The 16,903-nt window shown below is 35.7% G+C and overlaps 2 protein-coding genes and 1 non-coding gene across 4 annotated transcripts; 1 reads left to right on the top strand and 2 right to left on the bottom strand.

Annotated features, from left to right (window-relative positions):
* Positions 1-2,045: 2,045 nt before the first annotated feature.
* On the bottom strand, positions 2,046-2,126 carry TRNAL-AAG (transfer RNA leucine (anticodon AAG)). The gene has a single exon. It is a non-coding gene; the product is annotated as a tRNA-Leu (tRNA).
* A 78-nt stretch (positions 2,127-2,204) lies between these two features.
* Positions 2,205-7,067, bottom strand: LOC104214960 (uncharacterized). Its single transcript, XM_009764695.2, has 3 exons — positions 6,907-7,067; positions 4,655-4,894; positions 2,205-2,447 (listed from the first exon to the last, which is right to left on the bottom strand). Exons 1-3 carry the CDS (start codon positions 6,922-6,924, stop codon positions 2,400-2,402), a joined length of 306 nt encoding a protein of 101 aa, XP_009762997.1. The 5' UTR covers positions 6,925-7,067; the 3' UTR covers positions 2,205-2,399.
* A 1,612-nt stretch (positions 7,068-8,679) lies between these two features.
* LOC104214961 (uncharacterized) lies at positions 8,680-11,059 on the top strand. 2 transcript variants are annotated; one of them, XM_009764697.2, is made up of 2 exons: positions 8,680-9,001; positions 10,702-11,059. In XM_009764697.2, exons 1-2 carry the CDS (start codon positions 8,757-8,759, stop codon positions 10,898-10,900), a joined length of 444 nt encoding a protein of 147 aa, XP_009762999.1. In that variant the 5' UTR covers positions 8,680-8,756; the 3' UTR covers positions 10,901-11,059. The 2 variants fall into 2 exon arrangements, with proteins under 2 accessions (XP_009762999.1, XP_009762998.1); XM_009764696.2 differs by having other exon boundaries at positions 10,696-11,059.
* The last annotated feature ends 5,844 nt before the right edge of the window (positions 11,060-16,903 follow it).

Here is a 16,903-nt window from a genome sequence, read left to right as displayed (position 1 = left end):
TCATTTATTATCCACAATTTAATATTTATCAGACACTACTGGTGTCATATGTCTTCTAGACAAACAGTTAGCTCTTCAGGAGTTGTTGATATATTTTGTACTATCAAATATTGCTCAGACACTTCTGGTATCATGAGAGAAATTCTTAATATAAAGACATTATAAATTTATAAATGTAAGAAATTAAAATTTTCAGTATTTTTACCACCAACTTTGTGACAAATATCTCCTTCAGGGAGAAACGCCATTAACATCTGAATATTTTATATCAAAGCGGCAACCACATAATCATTACATCCTTCAGGGAAAGATACATGAGTTGTTATTTCCTTCGGGGACTCGATAACTAACCATAAAATATTAATGTGGTTGTAGTACAAAGCATTCTACAAGAATGCTTTTTGCCTTAGAATGATATTTAATAAAATTATTCAAGATATTTTACGTACAACGGGTACGTGCGGTAATGATCTTTATGCCACAAAAACAAAATTTATATCCTTTGTTATTCTACCTCTTCAGGAGGTGAGTTGTGGTATTTCTTCATCCACTCCAGGGAATGAAAATGTGCTTCAAAAATAACTTTGAATAGCTTATTATTTTGTTTAATCACAAAAAGACACCGTTTCATAATATTTTCCTGCTTTAGGAGAAAATTTCAATTGTGTTACTTCTTCAGGAGCAAATTTAAAATACGAAATATTGAGTATATATTTCTTCAATCATATTAACTCTTCTGGAGGAGAATTGTAATATATTCACATCAAAAATGTGTTCCTATTTACGCCCTTTATTAATATTGTCACATTTACTTCAGGAATGAGCTAATTTTTATCAAAAGTTCTCATCCTTCAGGGAACAGAACATAATTATTTGAACGTGCTTTAATCACACCAAATCGTGTGATATCTTAGAAGCTGATGTACATAATCAACTGAAATCTCTTCTATTTATAGAAGAAAGGAAGCTGATGTGTAAGCTACTACGCAAGCTACTATGTAAGCTGCTACTACAAGCTGCTATGTAAGCTGCTATTACAAGCTGCTGTGTAAGCTGCTACGCAAGCTGCTACTGCAAGGTGTTGTGTAAGCTGCTACTGCAAGTTGTTACTATACCAGATATGGATAATCTTCTACTGAGAGCAATATTTATCCATAACGGAGTACTGAATGGATAAGCTTATTATACCCGATATGGATAATCTTCTACCTAGGGTAATGTTTATCCATAACCGGGTACCGAAGTGATAAGCTTCTTCAGGAAGCTTATTTCCAATAGAGTACTAAATAGATAAACATATTTACGGTGGAGTCCCATATGGATAAGCTTCTTCAGGAAGATTATTTACAACGGATTACTAAATGAACATCCATAATATAATATATTTATAACAAGGTCGAATATATACTTACTTTTAAGTTGAATGACCATAGATTATCGTGTTATGATTTGATCTTTTATTTTAATTAAAATTTAATTAAATATTCATTATTTACTAGTTATTACTCAATTTCATTGGGTGATGGAACCACCAGAACAAGGGCGGAAGTGTAGCAATAAGCACTTTTAAGCACAGCTATTTAAAATATATTCATAATTTACAATATATTTAAAAATTAGATAATTTACCCAACCTTCAGGACTAAGTATTCTGAATTTAAAAATTCATGACAAAGTATCCTGAATTTCTAAATTACTAATTTAAATTTCAGGATATAAGATTCAAACTTCTTGACACAATTTTCGCTAAGTTCAAACTTTAGAACGTCGTGTCCTGAAATTTGGATGAATTGACTAATTTTTAAATACATTTTAAACAACATATTTTACAGCGGCCACCTAATGTCATTTCTACAAAGAACAAAGCAAAAAGCATCTAAACGTGAACCACACCGCCTTTAAAGTAGCCTCATACTGTTAAGATTTTGATTTCATATACGACCAATTTCAAAAAAAAATTAAGTCTCCTAAAATCGGTGGGTGAGTGATTCTAAAACTTCGGATATATTTTAAAAAGTAAAAGATGATTGAAAATTATATTAAACTGTTGAGAGTGGGATTTGAACCCACGCCCTTTCGGACCAGAACCTTAATCTGGCGCCTTAGACCAACTCGGCCATCTCAACATCGTTACCACAAGAGTTGCTAAAATATAATCACTTAAATTCTAAGTGAACAATCTTGTCTCAAGCCAGAGAATCTAATTAAAACAGGGGACAACAATAAGCCATCATCATTAATTAACACTTAATTACTGTTCTTGACAAACAGTTGTTGATCATTAAAATCTGAAAAACCAAGAATATTTCCTACTTCTAACAACTTCGAAACCCGGGGAATATAGATCACCTTGGTACATTATCATTACATAAAAACACAAAAATCAGTCCCATGAATCCTCAAGCTTTCACACAGCAGTTGAAATAACTGAAAATGCTTCTCCTTGTCTGTCAAAAGAAATTAAAAGTAATGAATGTCACAACAAATTAAGTATGAAATTTTGCGGTGATTTTGGAATGTACTAGTTGTGTCCGAAACAGTGTTGATAAGGTATCAAGAGGTATTTCCAGATATATTACTCAAAAGAACAGGCGCAATACGCCTAATCGATTACAATTGAAAACTATGGATTTATGGCAAAAGAAAAAGAACTGTTAAGCAGCAGCAGCTATCAATCAAAATATCTCAGCTCAATTAAGTGAAACATATATAGCATTCAGTAGTCTTCCATCCTAATATTGTTATCTTCTTTAATTGATAATATGTGAAGATTAAGCAAAATATGGGTCTTCTTTCCATTTTGAAGTTTTATATCGTCAGGTTCTATATTTGGTTTTGTATGGTTATGACATCATAGCCTTATAAAGGCAATGACACATGACAAAAGACGAATACAATTTTTGGAAATATAGATGGTTAGGACCGAGCGGCGCGGTGGAACCGAACTCTTCACCTTTAACCAAAGGTCTCGGTTGCGAGCCTGGGAATGGAGAACCTTCTGAAAGGGAACGTTTTACTCTACTTAGTTGCCTGCCCAGAACGAATCTAGATTATCGGACTAGTATGTTTCGAATACTGGATGGTTAAACCGAAAAATGTAACACACGATTTTTAGACGGCCTCAAAATGTCTGTTTCTTTTCCTTTTTTTCAGTATAACGAACACCTAATGAGTGTGTGCATGACCCTTTTCAACGATGGATCCTGAGTCCAAATCAAATCCAACATTAAAGGTTTCTTGTTGTTAGATAAATATTCAAATAAAAAAAGAAATACTATGTCCTTTTAATGTTATGTCATTCACACAAGTAGAAGAGATTGTATCTGCAAACAGCCGTAGATTGGCCACAAGTTAGACACTACCTCATGACATACAACAGCAGTTGCATGTGCTTTGCTAAAATTAGAACAATCTGCTCAAACTATTTTTCTATGTTAGAGAAATTGCTTACCCAATAAGGAAAACATCACTTTCTTGCAACTTGTATATACAGATTTCATGTGATATTGTACTTATCCAATCACCACATTCCATCAACATCCAACGGCGAAGCGAAGTCACATGGTCACAAGGGTGGTCAACTGAAAACCCTTTTTGAAAAATTGCACTGTGTATATAAGTAAAATATTACGTTTTAGAAGTATATAACACATATTGAACACCCTTTGTCGGGAATTTTTTTCCACTTCTTTCAAATTTAAATACTTTTGGGAAAATTCCGCACTGTCAACATCAATGAGAGGAAATCCACATGAGAACAACATTTGTGCCCAATTAAAACCATTTATACATGGACCCATGAATCCAATAACTTTGCTTCTTTCCCTATTGCGTATGATAAAATATTCAAGTGGTTTCCAATTATGCATGACAAACATAAATATCATTTAATACCAACTATCTATGACCTAACTAAAGGTTGCCCTGACATCAACTTACACCTAAAACCTGCTATCTAAAGTAGTTTTTGAACTATCTTTGCCATTAAACTAAAAGGTTTTCTTATCTCAAAGGGAATTTAAAAATGGATATCTATACAAAAATTAATTACCCTATTTGCATAATATAATTTCAGGACGAATTAAATCCTCTTCATAATATGTGGCTCCGCCACTCTATGTTGCTCTAACTCTCTGAAGATGTCGATGGATACATGTTCTCCATAGTAGTATATTTTTAGAGGATCCGATACGGATACACCAGCTGTTTTGGAGAGTCCGCAACATAGCCATCATTGGCCCCAGCAAATGTATCCCTCAATATACTTCTCGCCACTCTTCATAAATAGTTGACAACTACTTGTCTTATAGGTCGATCTAAAATTTTAATTCTATAGGTTTAAAGCTCGGGTTTTAACCACCAAACTCATTACCTTATTTGAGTTATGGGTTCACAATTCTAACATTTTCAGCAATTTTTAACGGGTTTTACACATATAAACCAGATCTAAGCTAAAAATTATTAGTTCAAATGAACTCATACATAGGCTACTAGATCCGCCCCTGACTTGTCTCATATATGTATTTAATACCATAGTGAATCCGGCTAAGCTAACAAAAAACCACTACTAAAATTATATCAATAATTATATAAAAAATACGCAGCAAGAGTCGTAGCAAAACAAGATTAATGAAATAATGTCACAAAATCTTACGGTAGGAGATTGGTTTTTATGGTAATTTTGATCATTGTTGTGGGCTGAGCGGCCTGTATTTGCATTACTTGTAGTTGACGAAACGAGCTCTTCCTCATTTCCAAGACTAACTCTTGACAAATCCCTTTTGTTTTGTTTCCTATTTTCTCTTATTTTTGAGAAATCCAGTGAGTAGTCTGGCAATGCACCTTTTTGATCCCAGTCACCAAACTGCGGTACAGATAACCATGGTGCAGTTTTCTGTGAAATAAAAAAAGATTTACGTAAATGAGTCGTAGTGGCGGATCCAACCATGGGTTCGCGGGTTTTGTAGAACCCGGTGCTTATACACGTGCAAAAAATAAGGGTGGATTGAGTTAAATATGTGTTTCAAAATTCAGTCTTAGAGCTCACAACGTTTAAATTCTTAATTTAACACTTTAACATAGGGTAGGGTAGCCCGGTGCACAAAATATCCCGTGTTCACGCAAGGTTCGGGGACGGACTATACCCCAAGAAGGTATTATATAGGCAGCCTAGTCTGATGCAAGCATTAGTGGCTGATTCTACGACTTAAACCCATAAACTATAGGTTACACGAAGACAATTTTAGTATTGCTTCAAAGCTCTCCTTCTGCCACTTAAATAAGGTGTGCAGTATTTATTCAGATACCCCTATATAGTATTCTTACTTAAAGGCAAGTTATTTCATATTCTTTAGAAGGTCCAAGTCCAGTTTAGTATTCAAATTCATCACACCAAAGTTAATACAGAGCTTATCAAAACACTGAATTTCATTACCTAAATTTTTTTCTTTAGGAATATAAAAGTAGACTCGTGTATTAAGAAATCATAATTTTTTTAAATGAAATATTAACTAAAATATATATCCATAGGCTGGTCCAGCTGGAAGGCAAAAACAGCTAAGTGGGAGTACATATTTTTCCTTCCATTGAACTTTGCATATTCAAACTATTTGTGCGATTAGCTGACAATTCAAAGTCTAACTTTGACTAACACTGAGCCAATATTCTACCACAAAAACTTTAAAAATACAAAAACTTAGATTTAAACGGAAGAAAATAAAATAGGAAATTCCCGAATGACACCCATAACTCCTCAGACAACCCAGAAGAAGAATATGCAAGATGGAAAAGAAACTTTGACTAATTACCTCTATTAATTATCCAACATAACTTCGTCACACATAAAGTTGACCATATTAATGACATTCTTGAATAAAATTGGTAAAGTTGAACAAAAAAAAAAAACAAACTAGTGAAATTCTACAAGTGGGGTCTGGGAAGGGTCGTGTGTACGCAGAACTCCCAATTGTAGAAAGGTAAAGAGACTGTTTTCGATAGATCCTCGGCTCAAGAGAAATGGGAAAAAACAGCAGTAGAAACAAGCAATATCAAGAAATAGAGCCAGGAAGCTAACAAAAAAAGGGAACAGTAACAACAAGATGTAACAATAACATAATACTCCCTCCGTTTTAAATTAGATGAGCTAGTTTGACTCAGCACGGAGTTTAAGAAAAAAAAGATTTTTGAAACTTGTTGTCTTAAAAGTTTAAGGAGTAAAATGATTGTGGGGCCATGACATTTGTGTGGTTATAAAAACTTCTCATTGAGGGTAAAATGGGTAAAATGAAAAATTTAAAGTTGAATTATTTCCAAATTTAGAAATGTGTTATTTATTTTGGAACAGACTAAAAATGAAAATACCTCGTCTAATTTGAAATGGAAGGAGTACTAAGGAACCGAGGTGAAAGAAAACTACTAGCAATCTAAGACAAGAAAAACTACTAGACTAACCCTAAAATCATCGGTACAGAATAGAAATACGCTCGATTACCTACTAACTTTTTACTCTAATCCTAGATCTCCATACTTTTCTATCAAGTGTCATGCAAATGATGCATAATTAGAGTTAAATCGAATTTTCTCACAGGCAAAAATCTAGTATTTAAGTGACAAAGAGTAAAGGGACGGCCCTATTATTCGCCTAATTTGAAACCATAAGCCACTGAGCTTGGAGATTTCTCCGACATATAGACCTAATAATTAGCAGAACAAAAGCGGCTACAAATTTATATGGATATTCTTGCTCAAGTTGAATGTACAGATAACATACACGTACTGAAAAATCAAGAAAGGTACTTCAGCAAAACACAGGAGACAGTTCTAACTAGAAATTTCCACCATATTCAAAAAAATGAAGCAGCAAGAAAAATAAGCAAAAGCATATATAAAGATAGATTTCTTTGTTACCTCTTTGTTATCTTCCATTGCAAACCAGAGTTTGGAAAAAGTAATCTGAAGTTACCAATATGAAAAGAGAAAGAGCTAATAAAGCAGTTAATGGTGTGGTGTAGGGAAGTTGACAGAAACAGGGGAAGTGACTTTCCTGATTGATGTGTTGTATATTGGATAGTTCGTTATCAAGAAGAAAGATCGTATTATTATTATAGTCTTTTTTGGTTTCCCACCGGTGTCAGGTACCCGCATTGGAGCTTCACTACCTCATTCGGGGGAAGCGCTTACTATCAAAAAGATTTTCATACCCTTGGGCAAGTGCTCCCTACCAAAAAAATTTCGGAGCCTCAATACCTCATTCGGGGGGGAAGCGCTTACTATCAAAAAGATTTTCATACCCTTGGGCAAGTGCTCCCTACCAAAAAATTTTCTATACCCAAAGCTCGAACTCAAAACCTCTAGTTAAGAAGAGAAGGACCTATCCATTGTACCATATCCTTTTGTCGTTATTATTTTTAAATTAAAAGAAATGAAAGAGAATAAGTAGGGCCTTTGGTTTCGTCTAAAAAGAAAATTGCTATTGAATTTTAAATTTGAAAACAAAAGGTCTTTACGTATTGCACTTTGGCCTTTTGGTCCCCTTTAATTTTTCATGCTGCACTGGCTCGAACTATGCAAAGCTCAACGTTAGCTGTCTAAGTCTTTGACACGTTTTCTTTTTGAGTTTAATTTAAATTGTGGGGAGTATGCATTAACGCTAGTGTGGTGTAAAGTTTATTTATATTATCAGGTTAATTTCAGAGTAATTATAGTACATTTTTATTTAAATACTAAAATTTAAGTTATATGCGCCGATATGTACTAAAATTTTTGTATGTGCTAAAATTTACTAGTAATTTTCTATTATAAAAAGTTATTGTAGTTATTATTTATATTCGACAGATAGGTAATTACTAGATTTTAGCTTTATATCAGTGAGTTGCAGCCGAGGAGTACCAGTATTTAGGGTTAGCTCTATCCTCCTAGGATCACAACCCTTTTGTTCCGGCCATTATAGCAGGTGTGTCGCCCAATGTATTCCAAAGTCAATTATACTCTATCCGTTCACTTTTACTTGTTCACGCAATGAACCTTGCACTCTCATTAAGAAATAATAAATAAATTATATATTTTATAATACTCATAATAACGATTGTATTTCAAGAAGTCTTGGAAAATAATTTGGGAAATGAATAATTACTAATAAAGGTAAAATAAGAAAAAAGTTATCTCCCTTAATTTGCTAAAATACACAAATAGAAATGAAAAAGTATTTTTAATATAGTTAACGTGGAGAGAGTAACTAAATTAAATAGATACAAAAGGAAAGGAAGAAGGAAAAAAAAAGTTTACTTAAATTTAATACATACAACAACAACAACAATAACCCAGTATAATCTCACTTAGTGGGGTCTGGGGAGGGTAGTGTGTACGCAGACCTTACCCCTACCTTGAAGTTGAGAGGCTGTTTCCAAATAGACCCCCGGTATCCTTTCCTCCAAGAACTCCTTGTTCTTGGGAAGACTCGAACTCACAACCTCTTAGTTGAAAGTGGAGGTTGCTTACCATTAGAGCAACCCCTCTTGTCAAAGGGGTTAGGAAGTAATGGATGGAGATTCTGCAACAAAGGGAAACGTGGGGTTCATGCATGGAAGAGTATCCACTTTTGAACATTTGTCAAATAGTTGCTATTTCTAGTTTTCTAGAAAGAATAGCAAAAGCAGAATTCAGTTACTCGGCCCCCAAAGGTATTGTGATGTAGTTTTCTCCTCAAAAATATCCTCATAAACACAACTATTTTATTTTCGCTTTCAACATCGAAAAACATGGAAAGATTTAGAAAATTAAGTGTAGTTTTTATCTTTTGGCTTATCACATTTTCCTTTGCAACTATTCATATATACGGGGATGCTGCACAAAAGAATGTCAAAGAGAAGCAAGAAGATTCAAATCCTTCAATGATACTACAAGAAGCCTATACTGGTCTTGTAACTTCTTCATTGCAATCTTGGGATAAGGTCAAGTCATTTCTCAATAAAGTCCAACTTAAGTTTTCTCCTCCTGATTTAGAGTAAGCTCTCTATTCCCCCATTGAACTCGCTTTTCCCCTTTTTCATTTCTCTGTTGTTCTTGACTTTGCTCTTCTCTGTGTTTCATCGTTTCATGATATCGGCAAATACTATACTAAACAAGGTGTTTAGACCAAAATATATTAGTAACTTATTATGGTTAAGTGATTAAATACAGAGAATGGATCTTAATCAACCATGGTTAGATGACGGAGTTGAATTATATGATAGAATATGTAATACATCGATCCATTGATTTGGTGTAAGTATTTGGTGCGGTGATATTTTAGTTTCGTACGTAGATATCGAATGTGGGGGATTTTGGAACTGTCATGGTACAAGGACAATTCAGAAATCGACACGACAGATTAATTGAGACTTTGGTTGTTCAGGTTCTTCGCACCGTTGTTTTAGAAATCCACATGCACAATTTGTTTTTGCGTATTATCATTTTTAGTCGCTACGGAAACTATTTACCTTTGGTAGGCGAAAAAATATATAAAATTTGCATTTTATATATATATATACAAAAAATATACATTTTTCGGCGATTATTTTGAGAGCTACTATGCAGTTTCATTTTCCCTATGTTCCCTATGTGGTATGGGTATAGTAATGGTTCTACGTCTCCCTATTATCGAATTATGTTGAATCAATAGAGGTTCCATAGAACACGGTGAAGAGGCATACAGTTCTGTTCAATTAAATTGTGAACCACCCCATGTAAACATGTAATCATTTGAAATAAGAACGGATTAATTACTTATGACATCGTTAACATGTCCTATATATATATATATATATATAGGTGGTTTTAACTCTTTTTCCCGGTCAATCTCGGATGGCATCTAGTAGGAAAAAGATGTGTTTGTCAGGTTTGGTTCTTAATTGTGTTAATGGGTTTGACCAAAAATCCTATGCTTATACACAATACTGCTTTTTCTTTCTTGAAAGTTTGATGGGGGACTACTTTAGGATGACGGACAATCGCTCATAAGGGTTTGAGGAACATGGTTCTTGCAGGTTTGGTGGTTCTAATTGAGTTGAGCAGGTTTGACAAAAAATGCTATGCCTATACACAAGACTACTCTTTATTTTTCGCGAAAGTTTAGTGAGGACTACTTTAGGATGACGCACAATCGCCCATGGGGGTTTACTGTTCAAGGCCCTTGCAGGCTCAGTTCTTCTTAATTTGGTTTAGCGGCTTGGACAGTTGGACCAAAAGCGCTATGCCAACACACAAGACCACCTCTTTTATTTTTTTCCAGAAAAGTTTTGTGGGACTATTTTAGGACGACAGACGATCAACCATAGGGGTTTAATTGATTGCCCACTTTATCTTAGCGAGCTGAAGATACTCAGTTCCGCACTTTGGAGTTGTACGTGTTTATAGATTGAACGAGATGTAAGTCATGGTAAAGGCATGGTTGGGATTTGCTAACCGTGTCAAAGGAATATAGCCATAAATATTTTTGAGAATGATGATGTAGAGATTGTTGTACTTGGTAGTTATACTGCTATTTCTCTATTATCATGTTCAATTTTGTACCGGAACATATCATAAAAACATTTACGCTTTAAAGGTGACCATAATTTTTTATACTTAATAATTACTTACTATATCTTCAACAACCTTGCATTAGAACACAATATTTTTTCTCATTTGTAATAAAGTGAGTTTGGGGGCTAACATCAGCTTTAGGAGCAAGGAGGTTGCTAATGCTGATGGTGGTGCCAAGGAGAGGGTGAAAGAGGCTGCCCAGAAAAGCTTTGGGAAGAGCAAAGAAACCGTTGAGGAAACCGCCAAATCGGCCGCGAAGGTGGTGGAGCAGACAGTGCACAGAACAGCTGAGAAGATGAAAGGAAGTATGTCTGCTAGACATGATCATGACGAGCTTTGAGAAAGCTCTACTGCTAAAACAGAAAACCAAAACATTCCTCTTGAAGCAAAGGAATGATAGCTATTTTATCATTTTGTAGAATACTTTTTTAGTTAGCTAATCTTGTTATCTTTTAGCTTAATTGTTGTTGTAATTCTGATATATATCCCAAAGAAATGGTTGAATGGATGAGATATAATATTATGGAGATTCCAGAAGCTACGTATGAATTCATAAATCCTAAATCTGATTATGAATTTTCGGGTTCATAATCATTAAGAGTCTCTGTTTGAATAGGATTCGATTCTTACCTTTTTAATCTTTCTACTCTAACTAGATTACAATCAGACGTCAATTAGAACTCTAACTAAGCTGGCTATTCCTACCTCCAAAACAAATACTAAATCATATAGGATTCCTCTCTGCTTTATTCTGCTCTTTCAATATACTTGACCAAAGTTCTCTGTATTCTGAAAGCATCAGCTTCTCGTCCTTAGGGTACTGCTTTAACAGAGGTTAGATGTTAAAGTTTGAATTTTCTTTTTTAAAGAACATCTTCTAATGTGTTCTCCTATTTATATATGGTAAAGATGTAACGATTCGATTGGTCGTTTTGAGCTTTTGCACTTCGCTCGTCAGTTCTCAGGCATGACGAGCCCCGTATTATGTAGTGTGACTTATGTAAATCGTCGGTTTTGATTTTCAGGTTAATTGGAATAGATATGGAAGGATGATCTCAGCTTGAAGCTTTGAATTTGAAAGGTTTGACTGACTCTTGACTTTTTAGTATTTAATCTCGGATTTGGATTTTTTATGATTTGGTTAGCTCGGTTAGGTGATTTGGGATTTAGGAGCGTGATCGAAATGTAATTTGGAGGTCAGTGGTAGATTTAGGCTTGAATTGGCGAAATTAGAATTTTGGCGTTTTCCGGTTGATAGGTGAGATTTTGGTATAGGGGTTAGAATGAAATTCCGGAAATTGGAATAGGTTCGTTGTGTCATGTGTGACGTGCGTGCAAAATTTAAGGTCATTCGGACGAGGTTTGATAGACTTTTTGATCGGAAGCGGAATTTGGAAGTTTTTGGAATTCTTAGGCTTGAATCCGATGTGATCTTGGTGTTTTGTTATTGTTTTGAGCGTTCCGAATGTTGGAACAAGTTTGAATGATGATATGGGATATGTTGGCATGTTTGGTTGAGGTCCTGAGGGCCTCAGTTGAGTTTCGGTGGTTAAACAGATCAAATTCTTGTTTTGAAAGTTGCAGATTTCTTCAGTTCAGCGTTGCAGAGTTTTGCTCATCGCGTTCGTGAGAGGGCCTTCGCGTTCGCGAAGAGATGTTTAGTGAGGCAGGCCAGTTACGCTTCGCGTTCGCGATTTGTCCCGCGTTCGGGAAGGTTGAGTCTGATTGTGCATCGCGAACGCGTGGCATTGTTCGCGCTCGTGTAGAAGGGTGAGGCAGACTTGGGGATTAGGCCCTAAAGCATCGCGTTCGCGACTGAGGAAACGCGTTCGCATAGGCTAAGTTGAGTAAGGCATCGCGTTCGCGAGGGTAGTGTTCGCATTCACATAAGAGGAAATTTGAGCTGTGAATTATTTGTCTTCGCGTTCACGATTTGTCCCGCGTTCGGGAAGGTTGAGTCTGATTGTGCATCGCGAACGCATGGCATTGTTCGCGCTCGTGTAGAAGGGTGAAGCAGACTTGGGCATCAGGCCCTAAAGCATCGCGTTCGCGACTGAGGAAACACGTTCGCGTAGGCTATGCTGAGTAAGGTATCGCGTTCGCGAGGGTAGTGTTCGCGTTCGCATAAGAGGAAATTTGAGCTGTGAATTATTTGTCTTCGCGTTCGCGATTTGTCCCGCGTTCGGGAAGGTTGAGTCTGATTGTGCATCGCGAACGTGTGGCATTGTTCGCGCTCGTGTAGAAGGGTGAAGCAGACTTGGGCATCAGGCCCTAAAGCATCGCGTTCGCGACTGAGAAAACGCGTTCACGTAGGCTATGCTGAGTAAGGCATCGCGTTCGCGAGCGTAGTGTTCGCGTTCGCATAAGAGGAAATTTGAGCTGTGAATTATTTGTCTTCGCGTTCGCAATTTGTCCCATGTTCGGGAAGGTTGAGTCTGATTGTGCATCGCGAACGCGTGGCATTGTTCGCGCTCATGTAGAAGGGTGAAGCAGACTTGGGCATCAGGCCCTAAAGCATCGCGTTCGCGACTGAGGAAACGCGTTCACGTAGGCTATGCTGAGTAAGGCATCGAGTTCGCGAGGGTAGTGTTCGCGTTCACATAAGAGGAAATTTGAGCTGTGAATTTGTCTTCGCGAACGCGGGGCTTTGACTGCGTTCGCGAAGAAGGAATTTTTGGCCTAGGCAGAATGTTTAAATTGTCATGTTCGCGATTTTTGGTCTATCTTTCACCATTTTTTAGCGATTTTGGAGCTTTTTGAGAAGGATTGAAGAGGGAATCAAAGAGGAACACTTGGAGGTAAGATTTTTGAACTCAATACTCGATCCTATGTTGATTCTTACTTATTTAAACATAAAATATGTGAAATTGAAAGCCTAAAATTGGGGAATTATGGCTTGAATTTGGAGAGTGTAAATTGAGGATTTGAGAGGCCATTTGAGGTCCGATTTTGATGTTCTTGGTATGTACGAACTCGTGAGAGTGTAGGGATTCTATTGGTGTAATTTTTATCGGATTCCGAGATGTGGGCCCGGGGTCTGGGTTAGACCAATTTTGGAATTTTTAATATAAATTGGATATTTTCGAGTGGGCTTTGTTCCCTTAGCATATTTTAATGGTATAAATCTGTATTTGGTTAGATTTGGAGCATTTGGAGACCGATTCGAGAGGCTAGGGCATCGCGGGCTAGAGTTTGGACCCAATTGAGGTAAGTAATGATTGTAAATACTGTTTTGAGGGTATGAAACCCCGGATTTCACATCGTTGTGCTACTTTGAGGTGACGCACACACTAGATGACAAGCGTGTGGTCGTGCACCGTTGGGGATTGTGACTTGGTCCATCCCGTACGACTAGTAAGTTGCGTATTTTACTTGAAAGCTATTTGATATTGCTATATTTTAGAAAATATTATTTTGTTTGGGGTTAAATGTCGTGTCTGGGCGTTGTGCCGATTGTTTGGACCCTTAGGGGTTTTTACTACTGTTTTACGTTCGCAACACTGCTTTTCTCTCTCTTGTCTTTCTTAGATTGTATTTAGTACATATTTAGACTCCTTGTTGTATTAAGACCTTAGTAGATGCTTGTCACTTGTGACATCCCGATGTCGGGCTTGTATATTTATTCCGCACTGTTCATTTAGACTTACATTACAAAATATCTGATCAATTAAAGGCTTAAAAATGATTTTTATTGATTAAAGGATTAAATTCGGGAGTTATGTCGGCTGACCTAATTTCACGATAGGCGTCATCACGACCGGGTCAGTTTTAGGATCGTGACCAAAGCATTCCCGTCAAATTTTTTCTCACGTTAATGATCTAAGTGTTCTGTTTGTATTGTTAAGCTGCTAAGGTGCTCCATCTTTCTCTTGGATTTTCTTTGTGTATGAATCATAAGTTTTTAATTTTTTATTTATAATGAAATATAGTTAAAGAATTTGTGTTAACCAAAGGTTTTTTTTTTTGTTGATGAGCCATTGGTCCACTGTTTTGACCCGTTCAATGATCTCGTAAGGACTAATGAACCTCGAATTTAACAATAGCACGGGTTAGCCAGTTTTTGAATTGGTAATCGAAAAATAGTCAGCGTTTGCAAAATCATTAAAAAATAGTTATTGTTTTGCTGAAACACGTAAAGTTCCAACATAATTGTCACGATCTAATTCATGACCGGCACTTAGGAGCAAGTTCTCCCAAGTAAGCCTTAACGATAATTTACAGAAAATCGGATAGAGTTTCCCCTATTTTAGGACTATCCAAAAGTTTTCATGTCTCATAAACAATTAATAACCAACCAATATTTACCTAAATCAACCACAATCTTCATGAACTAACAAACGAGTTTTCACCAACACTACCTACCTTATAAATAAGATAATACTAAGTTCATCTCAAAAATACGGAAAGAAAGTGCAATACTAGTAACTAGTCCAATTTAACAAATGAATACTCCTGACACTAATAAAAATGACTATGGAGCGACTCTAAGAGTTTAAAAGAAAAGACTGTCACAATAAATAAACTCTTCGCCCTCGCGAACAAGTGCGGGGCTCACAAGGAGCTATCAACTCGTGTACTCTAATTAACGAAATCATCGCTCACGTCAACTGCTTTCTCTTTATATATAAAAAAAATAGCAGGGAGTGAGTCGCTAGCTCAGTGAGTAATAACACTTAACCACAATCGTTTTTTATTGGGGACAAGTCAGAAATACATGCTTGTATAATAAAATTCAGAAAGTATCATAAAAATAAAATACTTTTTCAAAACGATAAGAATAATCAGTCTCATCATGTATTTCCTGTAACAAAAATCAATTTAACAATTCGGTAATAAACTCAGTAAGCACTGTATCATATCAATTCTTTATGTTTGGGAGGTTTCCAACAAAGATCATGTAATCTGTATCACTATGTGGATCCATTTGTAAAAGAAGTCAAATATAACTGTAGGTCCCTACTCGATGGAAAACTGTAACTGTATGCTAGTTCTACCTTCCCACTAGCGAGGGCTATAACTATAATCGGTAATCTGTAAATACAAGGTGCACCAGATCTAATGAACCCGCTGTTAGCTACGGGATCCTTCAAAGTCTCCTCCCATTTATACTTTTTTTTAAATAGTAAATATTCACTTGGAACTTGTCGCTGAAATTACTACTCACAGTACTCATGCTGAAATATCGAACTTGTCGCTGCGAGTAATTCGATCGACTTCTTCAACTACCTATATCGTTACAAAACCAATCTATGTATCAACATCACAAGCACCAGTATAGCCGGTTAAAAATTTTTGAACTTAATTCTTTCCCTGTCTTCATTCCACGGGATATTCTTATTTTTTTTCGAATGAACTAGTATCCCCAACTCTCAGAATATCTTGCTTAATTCTCAAACAACATAAACTACTCCAGTATCTCTTTGAAAAGTCTTCATATAGTTTATTTGCTATAATGTTTAAAAAAAAAAAAAAACCGAATCAACTGTAACTTAAAATATCATTGTTGCCCATAATATTTCTTATTGATATTTAATTTTGTTAACGCAATGAAATTTTATAAACCAGAGGAACAAGGGAAAGTAAAACTATAGAGAAAAACTTACATTGCTCGAGCCAAAAGAGACTCGCTAAAACTTTAAAGCTTCATTTACTTCTCTATTTTACGCCATTGTAATGCTAATAAGGCTAATTCTTTGAAGTTGCCTTTAATTTTAACTCCGGAAAAGGCCTAAAAATGCCACTCAACTTTTAGAAAGGGATTTTTTCATTCTTATATACTATTTGAAACTTTATTACCCTTAATGTCCATGTTTAATTAATTACCACGCATAAACAAGTTTTGTTTACAAAATATATACACTCCACCTTAAAAGGCTCCCAATTCATTATTTGTGCCTTCAATCATGGGACGTAGCTCTATTCAATGAGCAACGTGAGAAAGTTTGCACCGTTTACTAATTAAAAAGTCTTCAATAATATATCTTACCAAATAAAAAAGAACTAACTATTTGTCGTAGAATTAATAGCTGCTGATTCATTTTGCTTGAGATGTAAGTTGATAAAATTGGATATTGGTTTTTATAGGTCTATGTCCTCCCTATTTGATCTTTTCTCTACGTCATTGGAATACTTTGTTTTTAGAAGCTGTTTCGTATTCTTTTCAATAAATAACCTATTTTTGCGTCTATGAAATCGTACTATATTTCTTCTTTTCAACTCTTCTTTTCCACTGTATAAGGCCATGAGACAGCAGAATTGAACAAATTTATTGTTACAGAGGACCTTTAATTCGCTTGTGTTTTACACTATAAATACCAAAATTGAGTTTTTATGTTGTCTGGTA

The sequence above is a fragment of the Nicotiana sylvestris genome, chromosome 5, assembly GCF_000393655.2.
Source record: "Nicotiana sylvestris chromosome 5, ASM39365v2, whole genome shotgun sequence".
Lineage (NCBI taxonomy): Eukaryota > Viridiplantae > Streptophyta > Magnoliopsida > Solanales > Solanaceae > Nicotiana > Nicotiana sylvestris.
The sequence above is the reverse complement of the archived record's forward strand: the minus strand, read 5'-3'. Positions and strand labels throughout refer to the sequence as shown.

What these genes read in the sequence shown, in the direction of transcription:
- LOC104214960 (XM_009764695.2), bottom strand. An exon ending in ATAAAAACCAATCTCCTACC is followed by an intron (nt 2,448 to 4,654) that starts GTAAGATTTTGT and finishes TTCTTTTGACAG; the next exon opens with ACAAGGAGAAGCATTTTCAG.
- LOC104214961 (XM_009764696.2), top strand. Translation starts at nt 8,757, where the DNA reads ATGGAAAGATTTAGAAAATTAAGTGTAGTTTTTATCTTTTGGCTTATC. An exon ending in TTTTCTCCTCCTGATTTAGA is followed by an intron (nt 9,002 to 10,695) that starts GTAAGCTCTCTA and finishes GGCTAACATCAG; the next exon opens with CTTTAGGAGCAAGGAGGTTG.